At 48.7% G+C, this 23,122-nt stretch overlaps 3 protein-coding genes across 3 annotated transcripts; 1 reads left to right on the top strand and 2 right to left on the bottom strand.

The window, feature by feature from the left end:
- Positions 1–751: 751 nt before the first annotated feature.
- Positions 752–2,382, bottom strand: PGP (phosphoglycolate phosphatase; the record flags this gene model as incomplete). Its single annotated transcript, XM_084271277.1, has 2 exons — positions 752–1,325; positions 1,758–2,382. 2 exons carry the CDS (start codon positions 2,380–2,382, stop codon positions 1,000–1,002), a joined length of 951 nt encoding a protein of 316 aa, XP_084127403.1. The 3' UTR covers positions 752–999.
- Positions 2,383–2,918: 536 nt separating this feature from the next.
- On the top strand, positions 2,919–13,623 carry E4F1 (E4F transcription factor 1; the record flags this gene model as incomplete). The annotated part of the gene is made up of 14 exons (XM_084271123.1): positions 2,919–3,075; positions 3,500–3,651; positions 3,791–3,887; positions 4,248–4,453; positions 4,671–4,791; positions 5,072–5,224; positions 5,550–5,716; positions 6,847–7,074; positions 7,358–7,463; positions 8,313–8,530; positions 9,344–9,542; positions 10,903–11,063; positions 11,856–11,918; positions 12,545–13,623. 14 exons carry the CDS (start codon positions 2,919–2,921, stop codon positions 12,890–12,892), a joined length of 2,376 nt encoding a protein of 791 aa, XP_084127249.1. The 3' UTR covers positions 12,893–13,623.
- Positions 13,624–15,096: 1,473 nt separating this feature from the next.
- ZDHHC4 (zDHHC palmitoyltransferase 4) lies at positions 15,097–22,554 on the bottom strand. The gene is made up of 6 exons (XM_084270821.1): positions 22,438–22,554; positions 19,938–20,011; positions 18,093–18,271; positions 17,880–18,005; positions 16,940–17,184; positions 15,097–15,444 (listed from the first exon to the last, which is right to left on the bottom strand). Exons 1-6 carry the CDS (start codon positions 22,546–22,548, stop codon positions 15,160–15,162), a joined length of 1,020 nt encoding a protein of 339 aa, XP_084126947.1. The 5' UTR covers positions 22,549–22,554; the 3' UTR covers positions 15,097–15,159.
- Positions 22,555–23,122: the final 568 nt, after the last annotated feature.

The raw sequence follows: 23,122 nt of genomic DNA, 5'->3' as shown, positions 1-23,122 counted from the left end.
CACAGCTAAAGCCAAGGTTGTTTTGATGCTGAGGGAAGTACAAGAACTAACTCAGTACTGATCAATCCAGTTATTTCTGGGAAGCAGCAGTAGTGAAGGACAGTCCTATGCAGTTACAAACTTCCTGCATTACCAAATGCAAAAGCTTAGGAGAATTAACCCTACTGTGATCAGTGAAGTACATTCCTCTTATCCTCCCTTCTGGGAAACGATATATTATCATATAATATACTTAAAATTTATATTTTATATATATTCTGATATATATTTAGGGTTGGGGTAGTTCTTGCATGTACATGTTACACATACATCCAACGCTTGAACAAATACAGTACACAGAGGACACCGTTTGTGTTCCGTGAGCGGAGTCACCCTCATCTGCATCACAAGTGCAATTTGCAACCATCAAATAAAGGGAACGGATTTCAGTTTCCGTGACCTGAAGCTGTGCTTGCAGAGGCTGTACTGCTAAACAGGACCCCAGGCAGAAAAAAAAGTAATTAAAAATAAATCAATCTAAGGCCAAATGCTAATTCTGCCAGCCACTGCAAGCATTTCCAAACCCAGCCACTAAGTTACTACACACTCCGAGTCATTTCCCTGAATAAACCAGACTGAGCCACAGCCCTTCCGGGTGAGGACACACCACAAGATATCAGGTTCTTTTCCTCAGATCAACTAGCTCTACTTTCCTTAACTCAGCCTAGAGGACAATGTGACATTGAGTATCACAGACTTTTGGATAGATGTGCTGCTTATAATTTAAAAAACAAAAGCCCCAAGCCCACAAGACATGGGTGACACCGTAATGCCCTCTTTGTTTCAAAGTGCATTTAAAGACTGAGGTGTAAACAACATCATACGGAGAGGAGAGAAAGGTTAAAAAGCTAAGGGTTGCTAACTCCGGGTGGTACCCTAGTGAGTATGTTACTGTCACAAGGTGGTTGAGAGGGGCCCTCCTCGGGGCACCAGTGCAGTGGCTGCAAGCATTTTGCTATATTAATCCCCCAGGGCTGGGAGAAGATCGGCTATGCTATCGACATAGTAATCGGGAACCAGGCTCTGCCTGGTCGGACAGTTGCTCTCCTGATGGCCCTTCACTTCATCCAGCGTGGAGACCCCGGTAAGCGTCAGCAGGGTGGTGAGGCCGCAGCTGTTGCCCATGAGGATGTCTGTGTCCAGCCGATCTCCCACCATGATGGTACGAGCGGGATCAATGTTGAACTCGCTCACCACACAATCAAACATGTACCGGTTGGGTTTCCCTATGATGAATGCCTCGCGTTGGGCTGCCGTCTCCACTGCTTTTACCAGACAGCCAGTCCCTAGGGAGGGAATAGAAATCACTGATTAGAGATTGCAAAGACTCTTGGAAGCCACACGAGCCAGTACAAAACCACACAGCACTTTCGAAACATAATGCATCAACGTTACAGCCAGGACAGGCAGAGGAAGGGGTTAGTCCCAAGACAGTTGGTGCACAAAACCTGCCAGGAGGCCAGTACACTGTCCCACACCGAGACCACAATGGAGCCCGAGTAGAGGATCAACAAGGATTCTCCCTGTTTCAGGACAGGGGGGTACAGCAAGGACTGGGAAGCCCAGGCTGCACACCATGAGGCCAGGTCTGGCCACCCACTGAGCACCGGGGCTCACCACGAGTGGCTCCAAACGCACCCAGGCCGCATCCCCACACCCACCGGATGGCAGGCGAAGCACCCAGGCACCCCGAGGACCACCCCCCAAGCCCCACACACCGGGGATGGCGGTGCCGCCCTCGAGCGGGAGGCGGTTGTCCCGGTTGGTGCCAACGAGGAGGCAGTCGGGGCCACCGCGCATGAGGTAGCGCAGGGCCTGGCACAGCTTGGCGTAGCTGAAGTGCTCATCGAACCCGACGAGGACGGCGCGCACGGCGGGGTCGAGCGGCGCCTGGGCCCAGTCGGCGGGCGCGGGGCCTGGCAGGGCGGCGGGGCCGGTGCCCAGGTGCGGGACCCCGACGGCCTCTAGCTCGGCGGCGAGCGCAGGGCTGCCCAGCACGTAAGCGGCGGCTCCGGGGGGCAGGGCCTGGCGGAGGTACCGGGCGGCGCAGTAAGCCGAGCCGAAGACGTGGCTGGTCTGGGCGGGCGGGAAGCCCAGCCGCCGCAGCTTCTCGGTGTAGGCCGCCCGCGTCCGGCTGCTGTTGTTAGTCACGTAGCACAGGCGCTTGCCCGCCGCCGCCAGCCGGCCCAGCGCCGCCGCCGCGCCGCCCACCGCCGCCTCGCCCCGCCACAGGACGCCGTCGCAGTCGAAGAGCAGCGTGTCGGCGGCGGCCAGCACGGCGCGGGCCGCCTCAGCCTCCAACCGCCGGCACCGCCGCGGTGCGCCGCTTGCCATGGCCGCCATCGCCGCCGCGCCTCAGGCTTGCGCCCGCCCCCCGCCCGCTTCTATTGGCTGCGCCTCTCCCGGTCTGCATTCCTATTGGATGGTGGCGGGTACCCCCTCCCACCCTCTCCGCCGGGAGCCGGCGCCCTCCCTGTCCTTCTGCACGGCGCCAGCGGCCGGTTCGCTCCGTTCTTATTGGCCAGCCGCCTCGCCCCACGCGCTGCCATTGGCTGGGAGCTCTCGGTCACCCCAGGCACTCCGCGACCCATTGGGCCGCCCGGGCGCCCGCGGGGCTTGTTAGGTAACTCGTTAGGCTCCGGTCCGCCTGGGCGCGGGGGTTAGAGGTCACCGGGGGGGGCGCGAGCAACACACGACTGGGACGGACATAGGCGGGGGCCAGGGCCAGGGCTCAGCGGCGCCCGGGCGGCTCCGCAACTTCCGCGCGGCTCCCGCGTCCCTCAGCGCACCCCCGCGGCTGCCCGCCCCACGGCACCTGGCCTGTTGTTATGACGACACGGCCGTAAAGCCGCCATCTTGGCGGTGCGGCTCGTTGCGACATGGAGGCCGCGATGGCAACGAGCGCGGGGCCGGCGGGGCTTACGGCAGCCGCGGCCGAGGAGCGGGAAGGGGAGGCGGATGCGGGCTCCGGCTCCGCCGCCCTCCCCGCCGGCCCCGCCGCCTTCCTCAGCCTCCAGGCGCCCTTCAGCGAGGAAGGTACCAGGCGCGGGGCGGGCGGTGCCGCAGCCACGGGGCCCCGGCCGGAGCCGAAGGGAAAGCGGGGCCTGGGCGGCGGCTGGGCCCCGACCCGGCGCTGAGCGCGGGGTGAAGCGGGGCGGGCGGGCGGCCGGCGCCGGGCTCTCCACGCTTCTCTGCTCCCTGTCCCTCCTCCGGGCTGCGAGAGCGGTCCCCGGGGCCCGGCTGGGGTAAGGCGAAGGGCGGGCTCGCCCCGCTCCGCTCCAGAAAGCGCCTCGTTGGAGGAGGCAGCGCCCCTTGGGCAGCGCATCCCCCCCGGCAGCGCATCCCCCTCGCTGCCTTCTCGCCGGGATGGGGTGTGGGGGGGACACACACGAGTAAAACGCTGCAGCCTGATGGGTGCCCGTGTTTCCCAACCCGCTGACGGGCTTTTTTACATCGGCAGATGAAGATGACGTGCATAAGTGTGGCCGCTGCCAGTCGGAGTTCACCTCCTTGGAGGAGTTTGTGCAGCACAAGTTGCAGAAGGTCTGCCAGCGAGCCCCAGAAGCTCTTGCCGCCGTGTCAGCAGGTCTCCTCACCCAAGAAGTGCAAAAGGTGACAGCAGGCTTCTCCCCGAGCCGTGGCACAAAATTGTTTGGATGCAACGGTCTGTTGGGTTGGAGGGGAGAGAGCAGAACGCGATGTGTGTGAAGGTAATAAAGCCTCTCTGCTGAAATGTTATCTGTTACAGCAGGTCGTTCCTTCTCTCAAGGAGTCGATAACTGTTGCACATATAGTTGTTGACGCGTCTTCAATAGCAGAGGAAATCAGCAGCGCATCAGCTATAGTAGGTGAGCTTTGAGACACTTTATTCCTCTGCCGGGGGTAGGACTCGCTGACTTGTCCCCAGTTCTCTTCTGTTTGGTTTGGGTTGTAGCTGGGTACGTGACACCTCGGTGTTACTGAGCAGAGGGGCAGCCCTCCTCAGCCAGCTTTGCAATTCTCTCCACGTTAATACAAATTGGATTTAAAACTGTTCCAGAAACCTCCATTTTAATACTGTGATAACGAGAACTTTGCAAAGACCCAGGTTCCAGGTTTAAGACAACTGTTTCTCTTTCCTGCTGCACAAAATGCTGAAGCAGTAAATAGCTCTAGTTGTGTAAAGCTCTCTTCTGTAAAGAACAACTGGGTTTGTATCCTTTTCCTAGGTAGTGGGCACATCAAAGAGGTGATTGTTGCAGGAGACCACGTTTTTGAAAACCCAAATGGTCACATTGATGGGGAAGTCAGTGAAGAGCAAGGCAATCCTGATGATCAGGAGCAGGATATTTCCACAGAACTGATAAAGATTAAGCTGCTCGTTAACAAAGAAGGACGATATGTGTGTGAATTATGCCAGAAGACATTTAAAACAGTAAGTATCCCTTCTGCTGTGTTTGGGTTAGTGAGTTACTATGGGTAGCTGTTAACTAAAGACACCTCAGTGCTTGGTAACAACGTGCTTCTCTACTGCATGCTACACTTCCACAAGGAAAGTTCTGCTTTCAGAAGGAGCATTGTGGTTCCTCTCAGTTGAAGAGTAAAATCCTGAAGTATTTGGAACATCTTCTAAAATGGAATTCTTTCTTTAGGCCAGCATCCTCAAAGCTCACATGATCACTCACAGCAGCAGAAAGGACTATGAATGTAAACTCTGTGGAACCTCCTTCAGGACAAAAGGGTCTCTGATTCGACACCATCGGCGTCACACTGGTAAGTCAGCTCTCCAAAATAAAAGCTCTTTGCTGCTGGAGTGAGCTGTGTGTGGTTATCCAGCTTATCTTCTGGTGGAATTTACTGCTGCTTTCCACCTGCTGAGCTGAGACCGTGGAGCTCCCTCATGCTTGGGCTGCTGGGAGGCTGTGTGGGGTCCTGGGATAAGCACAGTCTGCTCACTGTAGAAAACTGGAAGCCTTCTAGCAGTCTTGTCTTGTAGAGCTAATGCTGGCTGTGGTTAGTTTAATACTGCTCTTTTGATTCTCCTCATTTCCAGATGAAAGACCTTACAAATGCAAGAAATGTGGGAAAAGCTTCCGGGAATCGGGGGCTTTGACTCGGCACCTGAAGTCTCTGACCCCTTGCACCGAAAAAATTCGCTTCAACATGAACAAAGAAATAGTGGTCAATAAAGATGACTTGCCAACAGGTCAGTGATGCTGCCAGTACCAGGTAAAACCAAGCAGCTCCCAGCACTTGAGTTACAAACTCTTTCTCAGTTGCAAAACCCCTGTTTCTGGGGCATTTGGTTAATAAGTTTTAGACAGGAAGAAGTCACTGGTAGAGCTGAGCTGTTAACCTGAGGTGCACATTGCTGGCACTGCCTGAAGATTGTTTGAGGATCTGGTGCAATCATGGCTTTAACAGCCTTGTATTCTGGCACAGTTTTTGTAGGGCACAGCACGTTGTTGGGGAGTGGCAGTTGTTAGGGGGTGTCAGCAGGACAGTGATTAATTGTGCTGCTTTTCCTGAAGGATCCTGTAGCTCCAGCGCAGACACGGTGTCATCAATAGCGAGTGAACCCATCGAAGCCTCCCCTGTCATTCACCTCGTGACAGATGCAAAAGGCAACGTTCTCCATGAAGTCCACGTCCAGATGCAGGAGCTTCCTGTGGTAGATGCGAAATCTCTGGACCAAGATGTGAGTGTCATTTCTCTTTAAGTACCTTTCGTGTCGTTCGTGCAAAGAAGTACTTGGAAGTTCTTAAGTGCTGAGAGTAAATCTCTGTTATGGAAGTAAGTGGTTAATTACCTGCTCTTTCATCTGAGAGCATCATTGACCTTGTCTGGCCATCTGCTGCTGCTGAGCTTAGCAGCATGTGTACAGCATACGTGTAGGGTTCACCACTGTGTACAGGATGATACAGATGGTGAGAGGGGGCTTTTACTTGACTGTTGCCTACTATGAGACTGTGGTAGGAGCAAAGGCTTACCATCCTGTGGGCAATAGTTTTCAGAGTACAGCTTCACCTCATCTTCCTCCTGTAACACCTTGATGACTGTTGTAAACACCTGTCTTGACACAAGCAGAGATGGGCCTATGCCGAGGGAGTGCTGACCAAGAGCAGGACCTGCTGAGGTGGGAGACCACCTTGTGAGTCAGCTCCCCTATTCCTGAAACATGCAAAGACCACCTGTGTTCTGTGCATGTGTGCCTGAAAGATCATCACTAGGTCAGCCCCAGAGAGGGGGGCAGTGAGCTCTCCCAAGACCCCCACAACCCACTGACTCATTTCTGACTGAGCCTGCTCAGTGGTGACAAACCCCTGCCCGTGGGGCAGGCACAGTGGGTTATAAAAAGGGGAAACATAAGTTTTTGGTGCACACTTGCCACCTGAGGACTGCAGATAGGAGCAGAAAACTTCCCTGGATCCCAGGGTGGGGGGATCTCTTCTTTCTTTCATTCCCCGTCTTTCTCTCTGCCACTCTCTTTGTCTCTAACTTCGTTTGCAGCACATTAAGGTAATACAAGTTTTGCTAAGCCGCTATCTTTCGTAGTTCTGCTGAGTTTTAAGTAAATTCCTGTTTGTTTGAACCTCTTGAGTAATTGCTGTGACTCCTGACTACTGTGCTGAGAATTAAAAAGTTAACCTCACCTACTGAGTGGGACAGGACTCCTCCCCAGCCCAAAATCATTCGCTATTGACCTTTCAGCCCAGTATTGCAGCACATGACACCCTAGAAAGACTGACTGTCGTGGCAACATTGCTTTGAAAGGAGGGCTAGCTGCATGGGTTGCTGCATCAGTGATTGTGCTCTTTATTCCTTCAGGAATCGCATCCTGAGGAGCTGCCTTGTGAGGGGGAAGTGAACAGTGAGAATCTGCTGAGGCAGGCCATGAGGAATTCGGGTATCGTGATAGAGAGAGTCGCTATGGAGGAGGTACAGAAGCCAGATGAACCTGCTGTAGCTGCCACAGAGGAACTAGGAAATGAAGTGGTGGAAGCCGAAGAGGAGCCGTGTGGGGAACAGTGTGTTGAAGTAGAACAAGTGGAGTCTGTATGTTTGTATTCTGTAAATAGATTTACCTATTTGGTCTTCCTTGCCTGCATTTGGTTGTGGTCAGCTCTGGCCTCACCACCCTGCATGTTACCCTCAGCACATCTCTCTCTATGTCTGTGTCTTTGGGTCAGTTTTTATAGTTGTGTGTGCCTTTTTCTCTTGCTAACAACAGAGATCTCTTTCTTGACAAAACTAGAGGATGTAATTGGGATTTGGCTAGCAACACCTGCTGTATGGACTAGCACAAAATACTTATGTTGTACCATTTTCTTTTCAACAGACAGGTACAGAAAGAACAAATGGATACAAAAGTTACGTTTGTCCTCACTGTAATGAAGCTTTCAGTGAAGCTGCTTCCCTTGAAACTCACATCAAAGGTCACTTAGGTAAAGTCCTGCTGCATCTGCTGTGTCTTACTGGGGTCTTCAGCATAGTACAGCTTGCTTTGTTTCAGATTCCTTGCCTTCACATTGCCATTAGCTGTGCAAAACCAGTTCATGTCTAACACACAGTATGAAAAGACTGGCTTTGGTTGAGTTCTAGAATAGATGGTAAAATAAATATTATTTATTTATTTATAAGGAGGAAAAAAAGATTCCATGTTTCTGGGCCAGTGCTGCACCCTTGGAAGTAGAATTTTGTGATGAGGCCAATAGAAAGGTTAGTGGAGCAGAACAGGTCGATGGGCTAGAATTGCTGCTTGAAAGGCACCACAGGCTGAGAGCAGCATTTGAGCAGAGTTCACTGAAGGAATGAGACAAAGCCTGTGCAGCTGAAACTGTAATTGCTCTCCTTCTCTTTTTTGGAAAAAACTTGTTGCAGCAGGGACTAGATACTCTTGTAGAAGGGGCTGAAGTGCAGAAGAGAGTGGTGTGGTTAGGGTGATTGGGTTTTTCCTTCCTGTGCCTGGCATTCAGCAAAGGGTGAGTGTGGCTTCCTAAGCCACCAGTTAGCTGTGATCTTCACGGATGGCAACACTAGCAGCTGGCTCCAGACAAGCCTTGGTTTGTTTAAGACAATAAGGGAGTAACACCACCATTTTTGTTACCCTGACAATAATGACATGAGCTGCTGCTGGTGTCCCAAGTGCCTCGTTTTATTACTGCATAGTGGCAGGGAATACCAGCTCCTCTCATGCTCTAGTGATGCCATGGGGGTGCAGCAACGCCTGCAGAATGTTCCTCCTTTGCTACTGCTGCTTGTTCTCCATGAACCCATGTGTTTTCTCTCTCTAGATTACAAGCCTTTCAAGTGTGAGGAGTGTGGCAAAGAGTTCACAAAGGGCTATCTGTTAAAAAAGCATCAAGAGGTGCACGTGAACGAACGGCGCTTCCGCTGCGGGGAGTGTGGCAAACTCTACAAGACCATTGCCCACGTGAAGGGGCATCGGAGGGTGCACTCCGATGAGCGGCCCTACTCCTGCCCCAAGTGTGGCAAGCGCTACAAGACAAAGGTGTGCCTCCCTCCCAGCAGGCTTGCCTTGCCTGCAGATTTGCCTTTCCAGAGCCAGGGTTTGAGAGAAGTTTAGGAGGCTTTGCTTCTGAAAGAACAAATGGCAGCTCACCTGCCTCTTGGAAGAGCAGAAGCTCCAGAAGGAGCTTTTATTTTAGTGAGGGAAAGAGAGAGTTTAATAAAGCCTTTGCATTGGTGAGGAGTGCTGTGTCCAATTTTGGGCTTCCCACCATAAGAAGGACATTGAGGTCCTTGAGCAAGTGCAGAGAAGGGCAACCAGGCTGGGGAAGGGACTGGAGGGCAAATCCTATGAGGAGCAGCTGAGGGAGCTGGGGCTGTTTAGCTTGGAGAAGAGAAGGCTGAGGGGAGACCTTATCACTACCTGCAACTACCTGAAGGGAGGTTGTGGAGTGGTGGGCCTCTTCAGCCAGGTGACAGGAGATGGGACAAGGGGAAGTGGCCTCAAGCTGCACCAGGGCAGGGTCAGATTAGATATTAGAAAAAAAAAAATTTAATGAAAGAGCTGTCAGGGCCTGGAACGGGCTGCCTAGGGATGGAGTTGAGTCACCATCCCTGGGTGTGTTCAAAAAAAGGGTTGATGAGGTACTTAAGGATGTGGTTGGACTTGATGATCTTCCAAGATCTTTTCCAGCCTTGTGATTCTGTGATTCTTTGTGTGTGGGGAAAAAAAATACGTAGTAATACCAAATATTTATCTTATCTTACACCAGAAGCTCTCAAAGGTGTTGAGTTTTGCCCTGGAAACTTGTCATTCCCATTGTCTTGCTTCTCTCTTGCTTGTGTCCCGGCGCAGAACGCGCAGCAGGTCCATTTCCGCACGCATCTGGAGGACAAGCCCTACGTCTGTCAGTACTGCAGCCGGGGCTTCCGGGAGAAGGGCTCCCTGGTGCGGCACATCCGCCACCACACCGGGGAGAAGCCTTTCAAGTGCTACAAGTGCGGGCGAGGCTTTGCGGAGCACGGCACGCTCAACAGGCACTTAAAAACCAAAGGTGAGGTGGCAAAGCTTGCCCCCCACGCCCCCCCTTGGGGCAGGGGGTGGTGGTTTCGGGTTTGCTTTGGACAAGCTGCTCTTGGGCTGAAGAATGACTTTTCAGAGTGGATCTAAGGACCTTTCTCCAAGGCCATTTGTTTATCTCAGTTGCATCAGGAGATGTGTTAGATTTTTTTTTTCCAATCTAAGTTGATATTTCTGTTGTGATCTGACTAAAAATTGTGCTGAGCAAACAGCCATAAACCAGTTCTAATATCAAATAGAGCTTAACAAAATAGAAAGAGAACCAAAATAGAATTTGCATTAAGAATCCCAAACTGCAAGAGTGCTGTGGGCTCTCTGCTCCAGACTCTGGCTGCCCAGAGAGGTGGTAGATGCCCCGTCCCTGGAGGTGTTCAAGGCCAGGTTGGATGGGGCCCTGGGCAACCTTGTGTAGATCCAGGCTGGAGGTTGGTGTCTCTGCCTGTAGCAGGGGGGTTGGAGCTCTGTGATCCTTGGGGTCCCTTCCAACCCATGCCATTCTATGATTCTGTGACAAGTGGCCTCAGCAGTGTCACCACTGCCCTCAGTGGTTCTGTTCCAAGGCTGTACACAGAGGGAGAAAATGAACGTTTTCACAAAGTAATGCCAGAGAACTTGATTCTTGTGTTGGCAGAGAGATAAAGACTGTTAAACTTTGTGGCACATACTGCTATGCCTAAACTTGCCAATTGGTTTTTGGAGGGATTTTTTCTTTTTTCATTAAATTATCTTAATTTTTTGGGTTTATGACTTTTTTTTATGGTCTATGACACATGAACAGTGTCAGTGCTCTGTGAGGAGAACGTGTCAAGTAGAGTGACCAGATTAGTTTAACTGGACCTGCTGCTCTGTTAAGCTCTTAAGCACTGATTTTCAAGCTTCTGCAGCTCATGATGATGATGATGATGTATTGTTTGTTATAATATCAATACAAGTTTACTGGAAGGAAAGAGTTTCCTAGGTAGATAGTGAAAAGTAGTGCAGGAGCAGAAAGGATAGAAGACTTAACATATACCAAAAGCCTTACTGGATGTTCTTTGTGGATGGCTTTTGCAATCCTACATGGGTTTACACATCTGAATTTAGTTGTGTACATTTTTAAATGACACTGGACAGTTGCTGTGCTTGAGCCTCAGCTCTGGTGCCATATGGGCCTCTTCTAGGCAGTTACTCAGCCTGTCTTGGGATGAGAGCCCAGTGTCTGACTGCTGGTCACTTGTCAGTGGCATCCTGTTAAAGAGGTCTCACTTGTGCTGCATAGTATTTTCCAGGTACTCCCATAATTGAGATAGTTATGAAAAATAATGTCTTCCTTGCATTTCTGGAATACCATCCAGGTGGCTGCCTCCTTGCTTTGAAAGAGGTGGAAGAAGTGATGGTGTCTGAGGAAAGTCAGTCAGCCGACAACTTGGCTGCAACAGTCATTTCTGAAGATCCTCACACCGTTTTAGTGGAGTTTTCTTCAGTGGTGGCAGACACTCAGGAGTACATCATTGAGGTAAGAAGTGGGGCAAAGGGCCTGCTCAGTCTGAACGTAGCAGAGTGTTTTGTCAGGAAAGGCTGCAGTTGTGCATGTTCCTCACCTAGGCTTTTGGGGGAAGGTAAAACAGGATTTACTCAATGCTACCCCTACTTGCATGATGCTAGGAGTAAGTAGGGTTAATATTGTTCAGGAGGGAGAGTGCCTGGAACATGCTCCACCACCCTTCTGAAGTCCTGAGTGGAAGGAGAATGCAGGGAAGACTGATGAAATACTGTCAGAAAGCGAAGAACTGACTGTAACAGATTTTACATCCACACAAACTCTCTTCACCTTTTACTCAACTTTCACCTACTCATTTCTCCTGCTCCTATTTAGCTCGTTTTGTCCAAAATAACCTCTGTTGTTTTGAACTGGCTGTGGTTGCCAAAGCCAACAGGTTAGGCATTTTCCTTTCTCCCCCATTCAGAACAAAGAGCCAGTACTCATCCATGCAGAGTAGCCCAGTTCATTTACTAAGCACCTTTAGTGCTGCCATAGTTCTTCTCCAGTAAGAGAAAAATCTGCTGGTTGGCTGAGTCCTGGTGAGAGAGGATGTTCTCTCAGTTATCTGTGAGCACTCTGCATTACTTTTAAGTAGCTCTTGCTAATGGGATCTGGAGGGAATTTCGAGGAGGAGTTGACTTCAGAGTAGCTGCTGCATTGCAGGGGAAAGAGAAAGACTTCTGTAGAAGATCTTAGTGTCTTGTATCTTGGGAATAAGATTCTTTTGTAATAATCTAAAAAGGCAATCATCTCTTGTCTTTCAAGACTGCTCCTGAAGACATGGAGACCAGCGAAGCTACTGAAATAATAGAGGGAACAAGACATGAGGTAAAGCAGCCACATAAACTATTATTTTGGGGACTTATTATAGGTTAAACACATCATTTCTAGCATCTGAAAGTCATGCTGGATAAGCCCAGCCCCTGTAGTTGTGCAGACCTGTGAGAAAACCACAATACTGGGTTCAACCAAGCTGTTACACGTGGATCCTCTCCGTGATGGTGGCTCATGACTTCCATGGCTTCGTACATGAGAGCACAGCTGCCTGCTAAGCAGAACTGTGCAGAAGCACTTCAGCTGTGGGGAAATGATCCTCTTCAGGCATTGCTGAATGCTAGAAATAATGTTTGCTGCAGGGCTGGAGCCTGGCTAGGCTTTTGCGTTGCATTCAGTCAGCTTAAATGGCCAGATGTGCCTGGTTAAGGTTTTTCTATCAACAGTAGTTTGACTTTCTGTAGGAAGTTCCCTGCTGGGAGAACATCTTTGGTGACACAAAGTGTGAAATGTTCTAGGAGCCTGCTGTTCCTGGGGTGATGAGAACAGCTGGAGGAAACTGGAATCAAATGCTGCTTGTTACACAGCCCTGTGGGTCATCAAGCACTGTTTATGGTGAGGGTAGTTGTACCTCTAACAATACACCAAGAAATACAGTGGCCTCTCTTCTCTTACTGTAGGTTGACAGCCACATTATGAAGGTTGTGCAACAAATAGTCAATCAAGCAAACTCTGGTCATCAGATCATTGTACAGAATGTCACCGTGGCCGAGAACTCCCAAGTAACCACAGATGCTGCAGACACCATCACCATCGCGACCCCCGAGAGCCTGACGGAGCAGGTGGCCATGACGCTGGCCTCCGCCATCGGAGAAGGAGCCGTGCTGACGACGGAGGGGAGCATCGAGACGGAAGAAGCCACGGTGACCATGGTGGCGTCCGAGGACATTGAGATCATGGAACACGCCGGAGAGTTTGTGATTGCCTCCCAGGAGGGGGAGGTGGAAGTCCAGACAGTGATTGTATGAGCAGCAGCTGGTGACTGGTGTTAAGGTAAAGCTTACTCTTTCCCTCTGGTTTGGGGAATAGGGTCAGTCCTGAGTTTGCTGTTAGAAGTGTTGTGAGAGCAGGGGAGAGAATGAATGCTTCCATGGGTGAGCAGCTTGACAGCACCAGCCCCGAGGCATTTTCTGTTTAAAATGGAAATAGCAGTATTTGAAAACCTCTGTGTGGCTGTACTGTGGGTGTGACTGATACACCCTATTTGACAGTCTCAGTATTTTGTGCAGCTGCCTCAGTTAAAGGAAGATCCCTTGCAAAGCATTTACCTCTGACCACAGGACAGTAGTGTTCTGGTGTTTAAAAGAATTCAGAAAGTAAAGCAAATACATGGGTCTCCTGAGAGACTACATAACCATATGCATTTAAAACAAACAAGACAACCAAACCTAAGGAGTTCTGGTGTACATTCACCACCACTCAGAAACTTTCATGCCTTTAACCTCACTACTCCTGTCCTAAGGCATGGTACTGCAGTATTTTTATTTTATATCCTGGACAAATAGCCTTATGTACTGGTCTATAAAAGAATGCATCATTGTACCCTTGCAATGCCAGCCAGGCTACTCTGAGAGCTAGTCTGGTGGTGTGTAAAGCCATACTGTATATGATTTTTTTTTTTGTAAACCATATATGGATTTTTAATTGCATATTGTACAGATTCTGCATGTAAATAAATACATTTTTAAAAATAAAGTTATTTAAAGTTCTTACTACATCTTTTTCCAGTTTCTGCTGTATTGTCACTCAAACAGACGAATTTTTGTAATGACAACAGGGTTACTTACCCCTGTGCTTCAGAAACACTCATCCTTGAGCAGGAGTTGGACTTGATAGTCCTTATTGGTCTCTTCCAACTCAGCATATTCTATGATTCTATGAACCAAACACTGTTTTTCCCAAAACAAGCCCAAGCCTCTAAAAGCAGCCAGTACATCTCTGCTATGGAGATCTTCCTCATGCTCCCTAGTGAGTGGACTTTCAGATGGTCACTTGCACAGCTCTAAATTTACTTCTGTCTTCCACTTTTGAGGGATGCTGATGGATTGCCTTTCAGGGCTCACCTCCAGCATCCCTGCACCGAAATGCCAGACCACATCACTGCTGCTCAAGTGGCCTGTGCTGCAAAATGCCCTAAACCACGGCTGAGCCTCTTGCTATGAGCACATGCATCAAACAACAGAATAAAGATAAACAAATGCCAAAGGATTAAGTTTGTCATCTGCCAGGACACGTCTGGCCAGGGCTCACTATTAAATTTCCAACACCCATTTCAGGATGCTGGTCCAGAAGTCTGCTGTTTTCATGGCTAAGGCTGAAATGGCATCTTACTTTGAACAAGTTCAGGTACCAAGAAAAGTGACTGAGATGGCAGTAAGTGGCACTTGGGGTAGTTTCTCTTCTGAAATTACTAGTACAGATTTGCAGTAGAATGAGGTTGCTGCAGGTTAAGATTCTGTCAGTAATCATGTGTTTTACAGCTAAAAACCCCTACCTATTGTTAACAGTAATGAGTTAATCGTTTGGTTCTTACAAAAAGATGCCTCCTCAAAGTTCACAGCAGCTCTTTGTTAGCCCTTCCCTTGCAAGCACACACACAGAGAAAAAGATTAACTTTGGTAAGATGGACCAAACTTCCCTGATGATACCAGGAAATTCAGTACTGGTTCCTCCAACAAGGAAACAAGAGAACTGAGCATAACCTCAGAGATCCCACCAGGTGAAGTAGCTTAAATAGAGCTCTGCTGAAGCACAGTTAATCAGAACACTGCAGCCAGCTCTGAGTTACTATCCTGCACAGAGGGAAAAAAATGAGCAATCTGACAAGTATGTGCGTGCCACTTCCACAGGTGTGACGTTGCTACGTTCCTGTCAAGTCTCCTGCAGAAAGACCTACTTATGCTGTACCAAAGTAACTCACTGTTACACAGAGGCATATATCCTGTAGCATACAAACCAGTAACTTAAAAACAAATGGTCCTTAGCTGGACCTAACTCTAGTCTTGCTTCTCTACTGTGATTGTGCTTGGAAAGATTAGCAGGCCCCTGTGATAACCAGTACAAGTCGTTACAGACACACTTGGAAGAACTCTAGGTTTTTGAAAGCTGGTCAGCTTTATGAAAACACAGTTTCCAACTACTTAGCTGAAATACAAAAGTTGTTTGAGGCATCAAAGTGCTGCTGAAATAGTGTTTTACAAGAAGTTTAAAAATGCACGTGTGAAGAAGAATAGCTTCATGTTTTCTTCTTCCTTTCCAAGACTGTGAGAGGCCTAAAGATTTCCTTTACATTCATCCAGGCTCCTTTTGAATAAATGTTTTTGTAGACAACTCGTCCGTCATGAGGCTGCAGTGTCAGATGGTGGGAACACTCACATCTTCTGGATTTATGCCACTCATTGGAAGTTTGGTTGGTTAAGGCCAAATACAGATTGAAGCAGCAGTATGCACCCAGTACAAGTGTGAGAAGAATAACAAAACCAAGCATGAAGACAATCCTAGGAAAAGTCAAGAAAAGGTGCTGCAAAGAAGAAGAGTAAAAACCTAGTAAATGATCAGCACTTTGGTAGTTTAAAACTGTGGAACAGCTAAATAGAATTTTGGAAGCATTCAGAAAGCAGGTGCTTTTTTCATACTGTTAGCATACAGTACAGAAAGATTTCATTTTCTGATTTAGTTTGAGGAACAAGTACTTGGGGAATTCAGTGAATTTTCATGTTTGATAACAGGCTTGAGAAGTCACGGGAATAATTTAGGATTTGGGACACAGGAAGTTCCATCTGAACATGAGGAAAAACTCTGCTTTGAGGGGGCAGAGCACTGGGACAGGCTGCTCAGAGAGGTTGTGGAGTCACCATCTCTGGAGAGATTCAAAACCCACCTGTCCAACCTGCCTTAGGTGACCCTGCTTTATCAAGGAGTTGGACTAGCTGATCTCCTGAGGTCCCTTCCAGACCCCACCATTCTGTGAGCAGTGACAAAGTTGGAGCATTACATCACATGGAAGCATCTCACCTCTGCAACAGGGCAGCAGAAATGCACATCTGTATGTACGTGTAACTGTGCAGCCCCTCAAACAGGGTCACAGCCCTATCGCCCTCCCAGCGCAGTGATGCTCCATCATCTCTGAGTAAAGCACAGAGATTTCCAGTGACACAGTTCCTCTCACTCATTGCTAACGTGCAGGAGTATTTTCTACACCCATCTATCTCTGAATGTTTTAGTTCACATTGGGATTTTGGGTGTTTGCTTTTTTGTTTATTTCATTAAAATAATCATTAATGCAGATCATTTGTAAACAAACTGCCAAATGAAGCGGCTACAATCTGGTACAGCTTCAGGTTCTGCTGACATGATACAGTTTAAGCAGCTCTTTTCCAACCTAAATTCCAATACTGTGGAAGGGTGCCAGTACCTCTCAAACAGGAGCAAAAAACATTCCTTGACCTTTATGAGTGCAGGCTAAAACATTTGCTGTGTAGGATCAGGAAAACACAAAGCATTTACTACCTATCACTTGGCAGACATACTATGGAAAGGGATGAGTGGGTTGAAACGCAGTTGCCTCAAGTGCTACAAAGACTCAAAGTCATCCTTTGCTTGTAAGTGAGAGAAACTATTCAAGTATCTAAATTCCAAGGTAGTAGGTCCTGCTTTAACATCTCCACTGAGGCATCTTAAGGACTGTTAACTGTTTCCTAAATGCTGCTACAGCTGATGGTCATTGGAACATAAAGAAATTCTTTATGAATCTGATCTGCTGAGTGAAAGCAGTCTGGGGACAGAGATATGAAAAACAGGAGAGCTGAACAAAGTGCCATCAGAAAAACCCCATATTTTTACACTACTCTGCAATAGCAGTTTCTAAACTTAATCAGCCCTTTTAATTAGTCGGTAAAAAACTGCTGTCTGTCCACATTCTGCCTGTGAGAACAAGTGGACTTAAAGAGACTCCTGAAATAAAGACTGAGATAAACCTTTTAACAGGCTAAAAACCCCACACAGCATAAACTTACCTGAATGAGAAAGAGAATCTCAACAGCACGCTCCTGTCCGTGGTCATCAATGTAACTCCCGTGCATCATCCCTGACAGCAGCACCACTTGGATGAGAAATGCTGCTGTGATCACTGCAATGGTTGCAGCCATGGCACTCAGCGTGAGGAGGTAGAGGAGGAAATACTTGGCATTGAAGGCACCAATGCAGTTGTTGACCCACACACAGTGGTGATCAAAACGGTGTACACACACACTGCAGAATCCTGATGAGGAGAGAGCAACAAGGTTAATTACTAAGTAATCAGTTTGATTTGGTTTGGTTTGGGGTTTTTTTTTGGTTGTTTTTGTTGGTTTGGGGGTTTTTGGTTGGTTGGTTGTTTACACAGTTTAGGATAGTTTTTAATCTGAAAACTTTTGAGAATCATAGTCAGGATTTAGCTTTTTAAGAAAATACATTAGTTTTGACTGCATATAATGTCCCCCTCCCCCCATATTAAAACCAAAGACCTGCATTTCATCTCTTCTTTTGTTCACCAAGACTGGAGCTCAAAGGCTCTGGCTTCTCTGCCAGTACTGCCTAGCAAAGCATATGAAAAGCAGAGATTGTAGCTCCATGCTTTATTTTAGATGGTAACAACAAATTTGCAAGAGAAACACAAAATCCTGAACTCAGTTCCTGACAGGTGATCCCTTTTTATTTAACTTCTAGATGCTCAAAAGCTTGCCTCTTCCTGACCCAAAATGACACTCCCAGAACTGGTAATTTCTATGAGAAGAAACAGCAGCAAACCAGTTCCATGGCTTTGCTGTGATGTGGGACCCCAGTAAAACAAACACAATCCTCTCTGCATCGACCTGGATGACAGAACAGGCATCAGAGTGTGAACTGCAGTTATTGATGGAGAACTAATGTGGGAAGTATTAGTGCTGTGCTTATCAAGGAAATTAAAATTCTTACTACAGTGTTTTGATCTGGCTGGCTTCTCCGTGTTGCACGTAGGACACACTGCGCCTCTCTGAAATAATACACCATCATATGCATAAATCTTAACCAAGGAGGCATGATTTGATTTTGTTATTACACCTGTGAAAGGAACAAGAGAAACAGTAAAAGTCATGGCATTTGTAGCATTTTCCCAAACAGCTACAGCTCACAGTCTGCAGAGCTTACCAGGATCAGTGCGGGAGCAGAGCACGAAGCAGCCCACGTTCCCAGCCAGCAGCAGATAGGGCAGCAGGAGGAAGGGGAGGTGGAACTGCAGCTCCCAGCAGTAAACAAACACTTCCCATGTGTACTCCCCATACACTGCAGTTTGCAAAGCGATGTGCAGGACAACAAACAAACAGCTCCTGTAACGGAAAGGGGACAGTCTATTTAATACTGGGTGTCCTGATTAACAGGTCAAGTACATTCAGAGGTGATGAGCAACGACTTTCCAAAGGCAAGGAGACACCTCTTTTAGGTTTTCAGGCCAGCATGGATTGAATATTAATAGTGTTTTCTCCATCCAGTTGGCTTCTCTTCTTCCCACATACGCTCTGTTAAATATGCCAGATAAATTCACTTCTATTATTGTCGTGTCTTTTGGAGTTTTTTTTTCCCCCCACAGCACAGTCAAGTACAAAGCACCCTCAGCGCTGACAAAATATGCTGCAGCAATAGGCCAAAAAATATCTGCCAGAAAACAGTTTCTGTGTGCTGCTCTGAAAGCAAAGAAAACCCCAGTGAAAGGGAATCTTAAAAAAACTGTAATAATATAAGCAGCTGTTGGGAAATAGATGTGGCAGGAGGTTAGCAAGGGCAAACACTGGTTCCAGCCTGTCAGCAGACTACAGCTGCTGTGAGGCAAACTGTGCAACTGTCACACAGGCTTGTTTGGGATGCATCACACTGAGCAACAACTTCTCTGGCAGGCTGGCAAACAAATGCTCAGGTAAGCCACACATTAGGAGAGCAATGGTTGCTTTGCTAACTACAGCTCTCTGTGTTATACATCAGTCTGCTGGGCTTTTATTACGAGTTTAAACAACTAGCCATGTGTGTTTTGCTACAGCAGAATGTCACTGCAGACAAGGTCTCCTCTACTGCTCTCTCCTACACCATTTCTGTGTGCAGCCCAGCAGGATCCTGCAGTCTTGTCTCAACTGCAGGGCTACAAGAAGATACCCTCAAGTGCTGAGTCTCACCAGACTTCTGCATGAACTCAAACATCTCTGGCTTGAATGAGGTGATGCAGCTGAAGAGGGTGTGTGTGGAGGCTCCAAGCGCCTTCAGCACACAGCATCATCCAGTGACACCAACACACCGGGCTCACCACGTACCCGCCCTGCTGCTGGCTGCATGTTTGACAGGGTAACCACTCTCCTGGGCTGTGTTAACAGCAGAGAATCCACACAGCAGGCAACTAAACAACTGCAACACGCATTCAACAACTGCACGGGCTACACCCCATTGCTGCCTCCAGAGGAAAGGTGTTTAAATGGTTCTAGAAGCAGATCCTAAAGCAGCAGTTTACAGGAAACTGCAGAATTCACCTTAATACAACAGGCTGCACATCGGCAGCTGTGTGACCTCCTCCTAAGCCACCTGGACATCCAAACTGCTGGCCTAAGACTAATAGGATTTGAAGAAGAGGATGGGACTTGCTAGCTCTGGCTAATCTCTACCTGCAGCTGCCAGATAATCTGTTGCAATTCTTGTGTGGGTGCAGTCTCTCACCACTGTCACCAACATCTGTCATACTGGAAGCTACTGAGCCACATTAGCTTTGCTGGTTTATATGTTCAAACATTTCAGGATACCGTCTTCAAAACAATAAGGAAGGAACAGAAAGACAACAGTGTGGCAGACCTTACAGGGAACCTGTAATCCCTGACAATCACCCCTAATGAAGAGAGACTACCTAAGGATAGCACTGGAAGCTCTGACGGTGGCAGGAGGTCACCAAGAGTAACCAGAAACACCAGTTAAAAATAATGTGAAAAGGGTATTTAAAAAAAAAAAAAGGTGCAATACCTTGTGTGGAAGAGCCTGTGAAGCACCCTCTGTGTCACTCTCTGGAGCTGTGTGGGGATTACAAGTGATGCCACCTGAGGCAAACAGAAGCAGCGTTATCTGAACTGCACATCACTTCTGCCTTGTGGGAAGTACAAGTGAAAAACACAAGTCACCTAATCCCTTGGTTTTGTATCTGGAGCCATATCCACTGAGGAGGAAGTTCATTTTCAGGAGCTTCTAATCTCCTAAGTATATAGGCAGGCGTGTCACTGGGGTTTTCAAAATGGGACCCAGGTTCTACACTCTGAGGAGCCCAAGAGGCACAAACAAATGTATCTAGGTTAATGTGTGAAAGTTATAAGGAGCTTATATTGGGTTATTGACTGGGTAACTGGTTAAGCAGGGGATAGAAACTGAGCAATTTCTGAACTTCAATATGCTTCATTAGGCCATCTGACAGATGCAAGCAGAGATAAGCAAGGGGATAAAGCCTGCTATCCTCCAGAGAAAGGCAAAAAACCAACCCCACAACCGAACCAAAACCCAAACGACCCCCAGCAAACAAAACAAAACAAACCCAGATTCTCCAACTACAGCCACGATAGAGTCTGTTAACTCTCTATCTGTCTAACTGCAGTTTCAAATGCAGCTAGACACAAGGAAGAAGTCTGCCTGCCTTCATTCAGTGAAATCCTCAGCCACAGCCTGTGACTGTGGGATTGTCTGACTCGGCTGTTCAGAAGATAACAGATCTCTATAGCAACATGCTGCTCCATCGGCGGTGGAACGTGGAGGAATTAGAGCAGCTGAGCCTATTTCTAGCTGACATGCAAAGAAAATATGCAGCGAGAGCTTCTTGTCTCAGATGTGAAAGACCAGAAGGCAAAAAGCATATGTAGAGTTGAGAAGATGTTAAATATTTTTCTTCTAACGGGTATGCCTCCTATCAGCAGTTCAAGTGACAAGTCTTTTAGAGAAAAAAAAATTGTGTACAGCAAAAAGGAAACACATAACTAGGCAGAAAAGGAACCCACGTGCAATTGTGAAATTCAAGTTGAAATTACCTGTGTGTCAGTACAGTCTAACATGGCATTCGACATCCGTTACTCCCCCACAGAGAGAACAGCAATCCCCTGTGTTTCAGCCCTTCCTCATGCCATAGCAAGAGGCTCTTAACAAATACAACCTGCGCTTGCAGCGATGAGGAAATAGAGAGAGAATGAGGAGACCTGTACAATGAACACAGCCACCAACACAACCACCTTGCACAACCGAACTGCTGGCGGCCAGGGAAACAGGCAGGGGTGGAAGCCCACGTGCCAGAGTGAGGAAGGGCTGTGCTCTGTGCAAGTGAATTACTCCTCACAAGGAATACTTTAAGGGTTCTTAGAGGAGGGCTGTCAAACAATTCCCAGGCTTCATTATTTACAGTCGGAAATGAATTTAAATTACAGTGCCTAGAGAAACTATTTAGGGTTACCTATATTTATTTCACGTGTACAAGTATCGATTACGTTTGTCCAGACAGGGGTTGGAACTAGATGATCTTTGAGGTCACTTCCAACCCAAAGCATTCTGTGATTCTATGACAGTGACTTTACATCACAGAAATACTTTAACTGCTGATTGTAACACATGGTTTGTAGAAGCAGCTGTTAAGGAATGTGAAAAACTAATAAATTTCTCTGCATGGTGATCTGCATGTATATCAAGCAAAGTAAGGTATACTACTGGTAATAAAAACCCAAGTCTGTTTAGACTCATGCAAACAGCATTAAATATTATTCAGAATTTAAATAATTCTCTTATCCTTTCCCTTCCAAAAACGCTACACCTGTTGGGTTTTTTTTAACTTCTTCATTCAAACACAGCTCGACAGAAAAACAAGCTAGTGCCCTTTCAATTCCTTCCTTGTTTTACAGTAAAATGCCAATTCTTAACCATCTTCTAAAGCTCTTCATTCCTCTGTCTTAGGAATCAACAGACTGCATCTCTACTACAGACTCACCTTCAAGAGCTTCCCCTACAGTGTTCACCACCAGTTATAACTCCCTATTTTAATTCTCACACACACACACCTTTTTTCCTCTTAATGAGAACAGCAAATACCACAAAATTGCAAATATTACCGAATTTCTTAAAGCTGACAGGTCACAGCGCCACTGAACGATGTACTTTGGGCATCAGGAGCGGCTCCATCCTCGCTGCCCCCCTGCAGGGCCTGCAGCTGGCCAGACTGGCACACGCAGGAACGGGAGCTGCGACATGTAAATGTGTTTCTACGACCTCCTTGGGCAGGATTTCATCCGCTGAGATGTGACTTCTGTTACCAACCCCGACGTGTGCTTACTGGAGAGCAGCTGCCAGAGCAGGGTGAGGTGTTAAATCCACCATGTCACCGCTGGCACTAGCACTTTTAACGGAGGAGAAACACAGCGGCTGCCCTGATGTCAGCACCACAACCCAGGGCAGAGCTCCCGAATGGGAGACGACCAGGGCTCAGAGCTCGCTTCTTTACCTGGGTGGCACCACTGACGCTCCTGAGGAGGAAACTCTCCTTCCTTCCCGCGCAGAGCAGCGCAGCGACCACAACGCACAAGTAAATCAGGAAGAGGGACAGAAAGTCCATCCTGAGCCCTGCAACGCAACACAAGCAGCGCGTTAGTGCCCCTCGGTGCCGGCAGGGCCCGGGCCTGGCCAAGCCTGGCGCCGTTAAGTGCCTCATCAGGCGCCGCGGCCGCGCAGCTCGCTGACAGGGCACCGAGAAGCCGGGTGTCTGCCAGGCCTCGGGGCTCCGCGGCCTGCCTGCGGCGGGGACAACCCCTGTCCCGACCCCCAGCCCAACCCCCGGGCACCTGCAGCTCCCCAGGGACGCGGTCAGGGCCTGCGGGGCGTCCCCGGCTCCGGGGGTGTGGGGAGCTGGGCGGGAGCGTGCTGACCCTGTGGGGGAAAGCGGGGATGAGGGGGGGTTCCCTCAGCTGCCCGCGGCGGGGAGGGCGCTCCCGCCGCCCCGCTCCGAGACCGGCTAATCGATGCCCGAGCACCCTCCGCCCCGGGATGTGCGGCGGCGGAAGGGCCCAGCGCCACCCGGAAGCGGGCGCGGAGGCGGCGGGAGGTGCTCTGCGGTCGGCCCCGCTCCGCCCGAGCCGTTCCCAAACTCCGTTTCCAAGGGCAGCACCTCACCAGCCAGCGCCCGGCGCCTG

This window comes from Gallinula chloropus (genome assembly GCF_964237585.1).
Source record: "Gallinula chloropus genome assembly, chromosome: 15".
In the NCBI taxonomy this organism is placed as follows: domain Eukaryota; kingdom Metazoa; phylum Chordata; class Aves; order Gruiformes; family Rallidae; genus Gallinula; species Gallinula chloropus.
This window is presented reverse-complemented; position numbering and strand designations above follow the sequence as displayed.

What these genes read in the sequence shown, in the direction of transcription:
- ZDHHC4 (XM_084270821.1), bottom strand. Translation starts at nt 22,548, where the DNA reads ATGGACTTTCTGTCCCTCTTCCTGATTTACTTGTGCGTTGTGGTCGCT. An exon ending in CTGCTCCCGCACTGATCCTG is followed by an intron (nt 18,006 to 18,092) that starts GTAAGCTCTGCA and finishes TTCCTTTCACAG; the next exon opens with GTGTAATAACAAAATCAAAT. An exon ending in AGCCAGATCAAAACACTGTA is followed by an intron (nt 17,185 to 17,879) that starts GTAAGAATTTTA and finishes TCTCCTCATCAG; the next exon opens with GATTCTGCAGTGTGTGTGTA.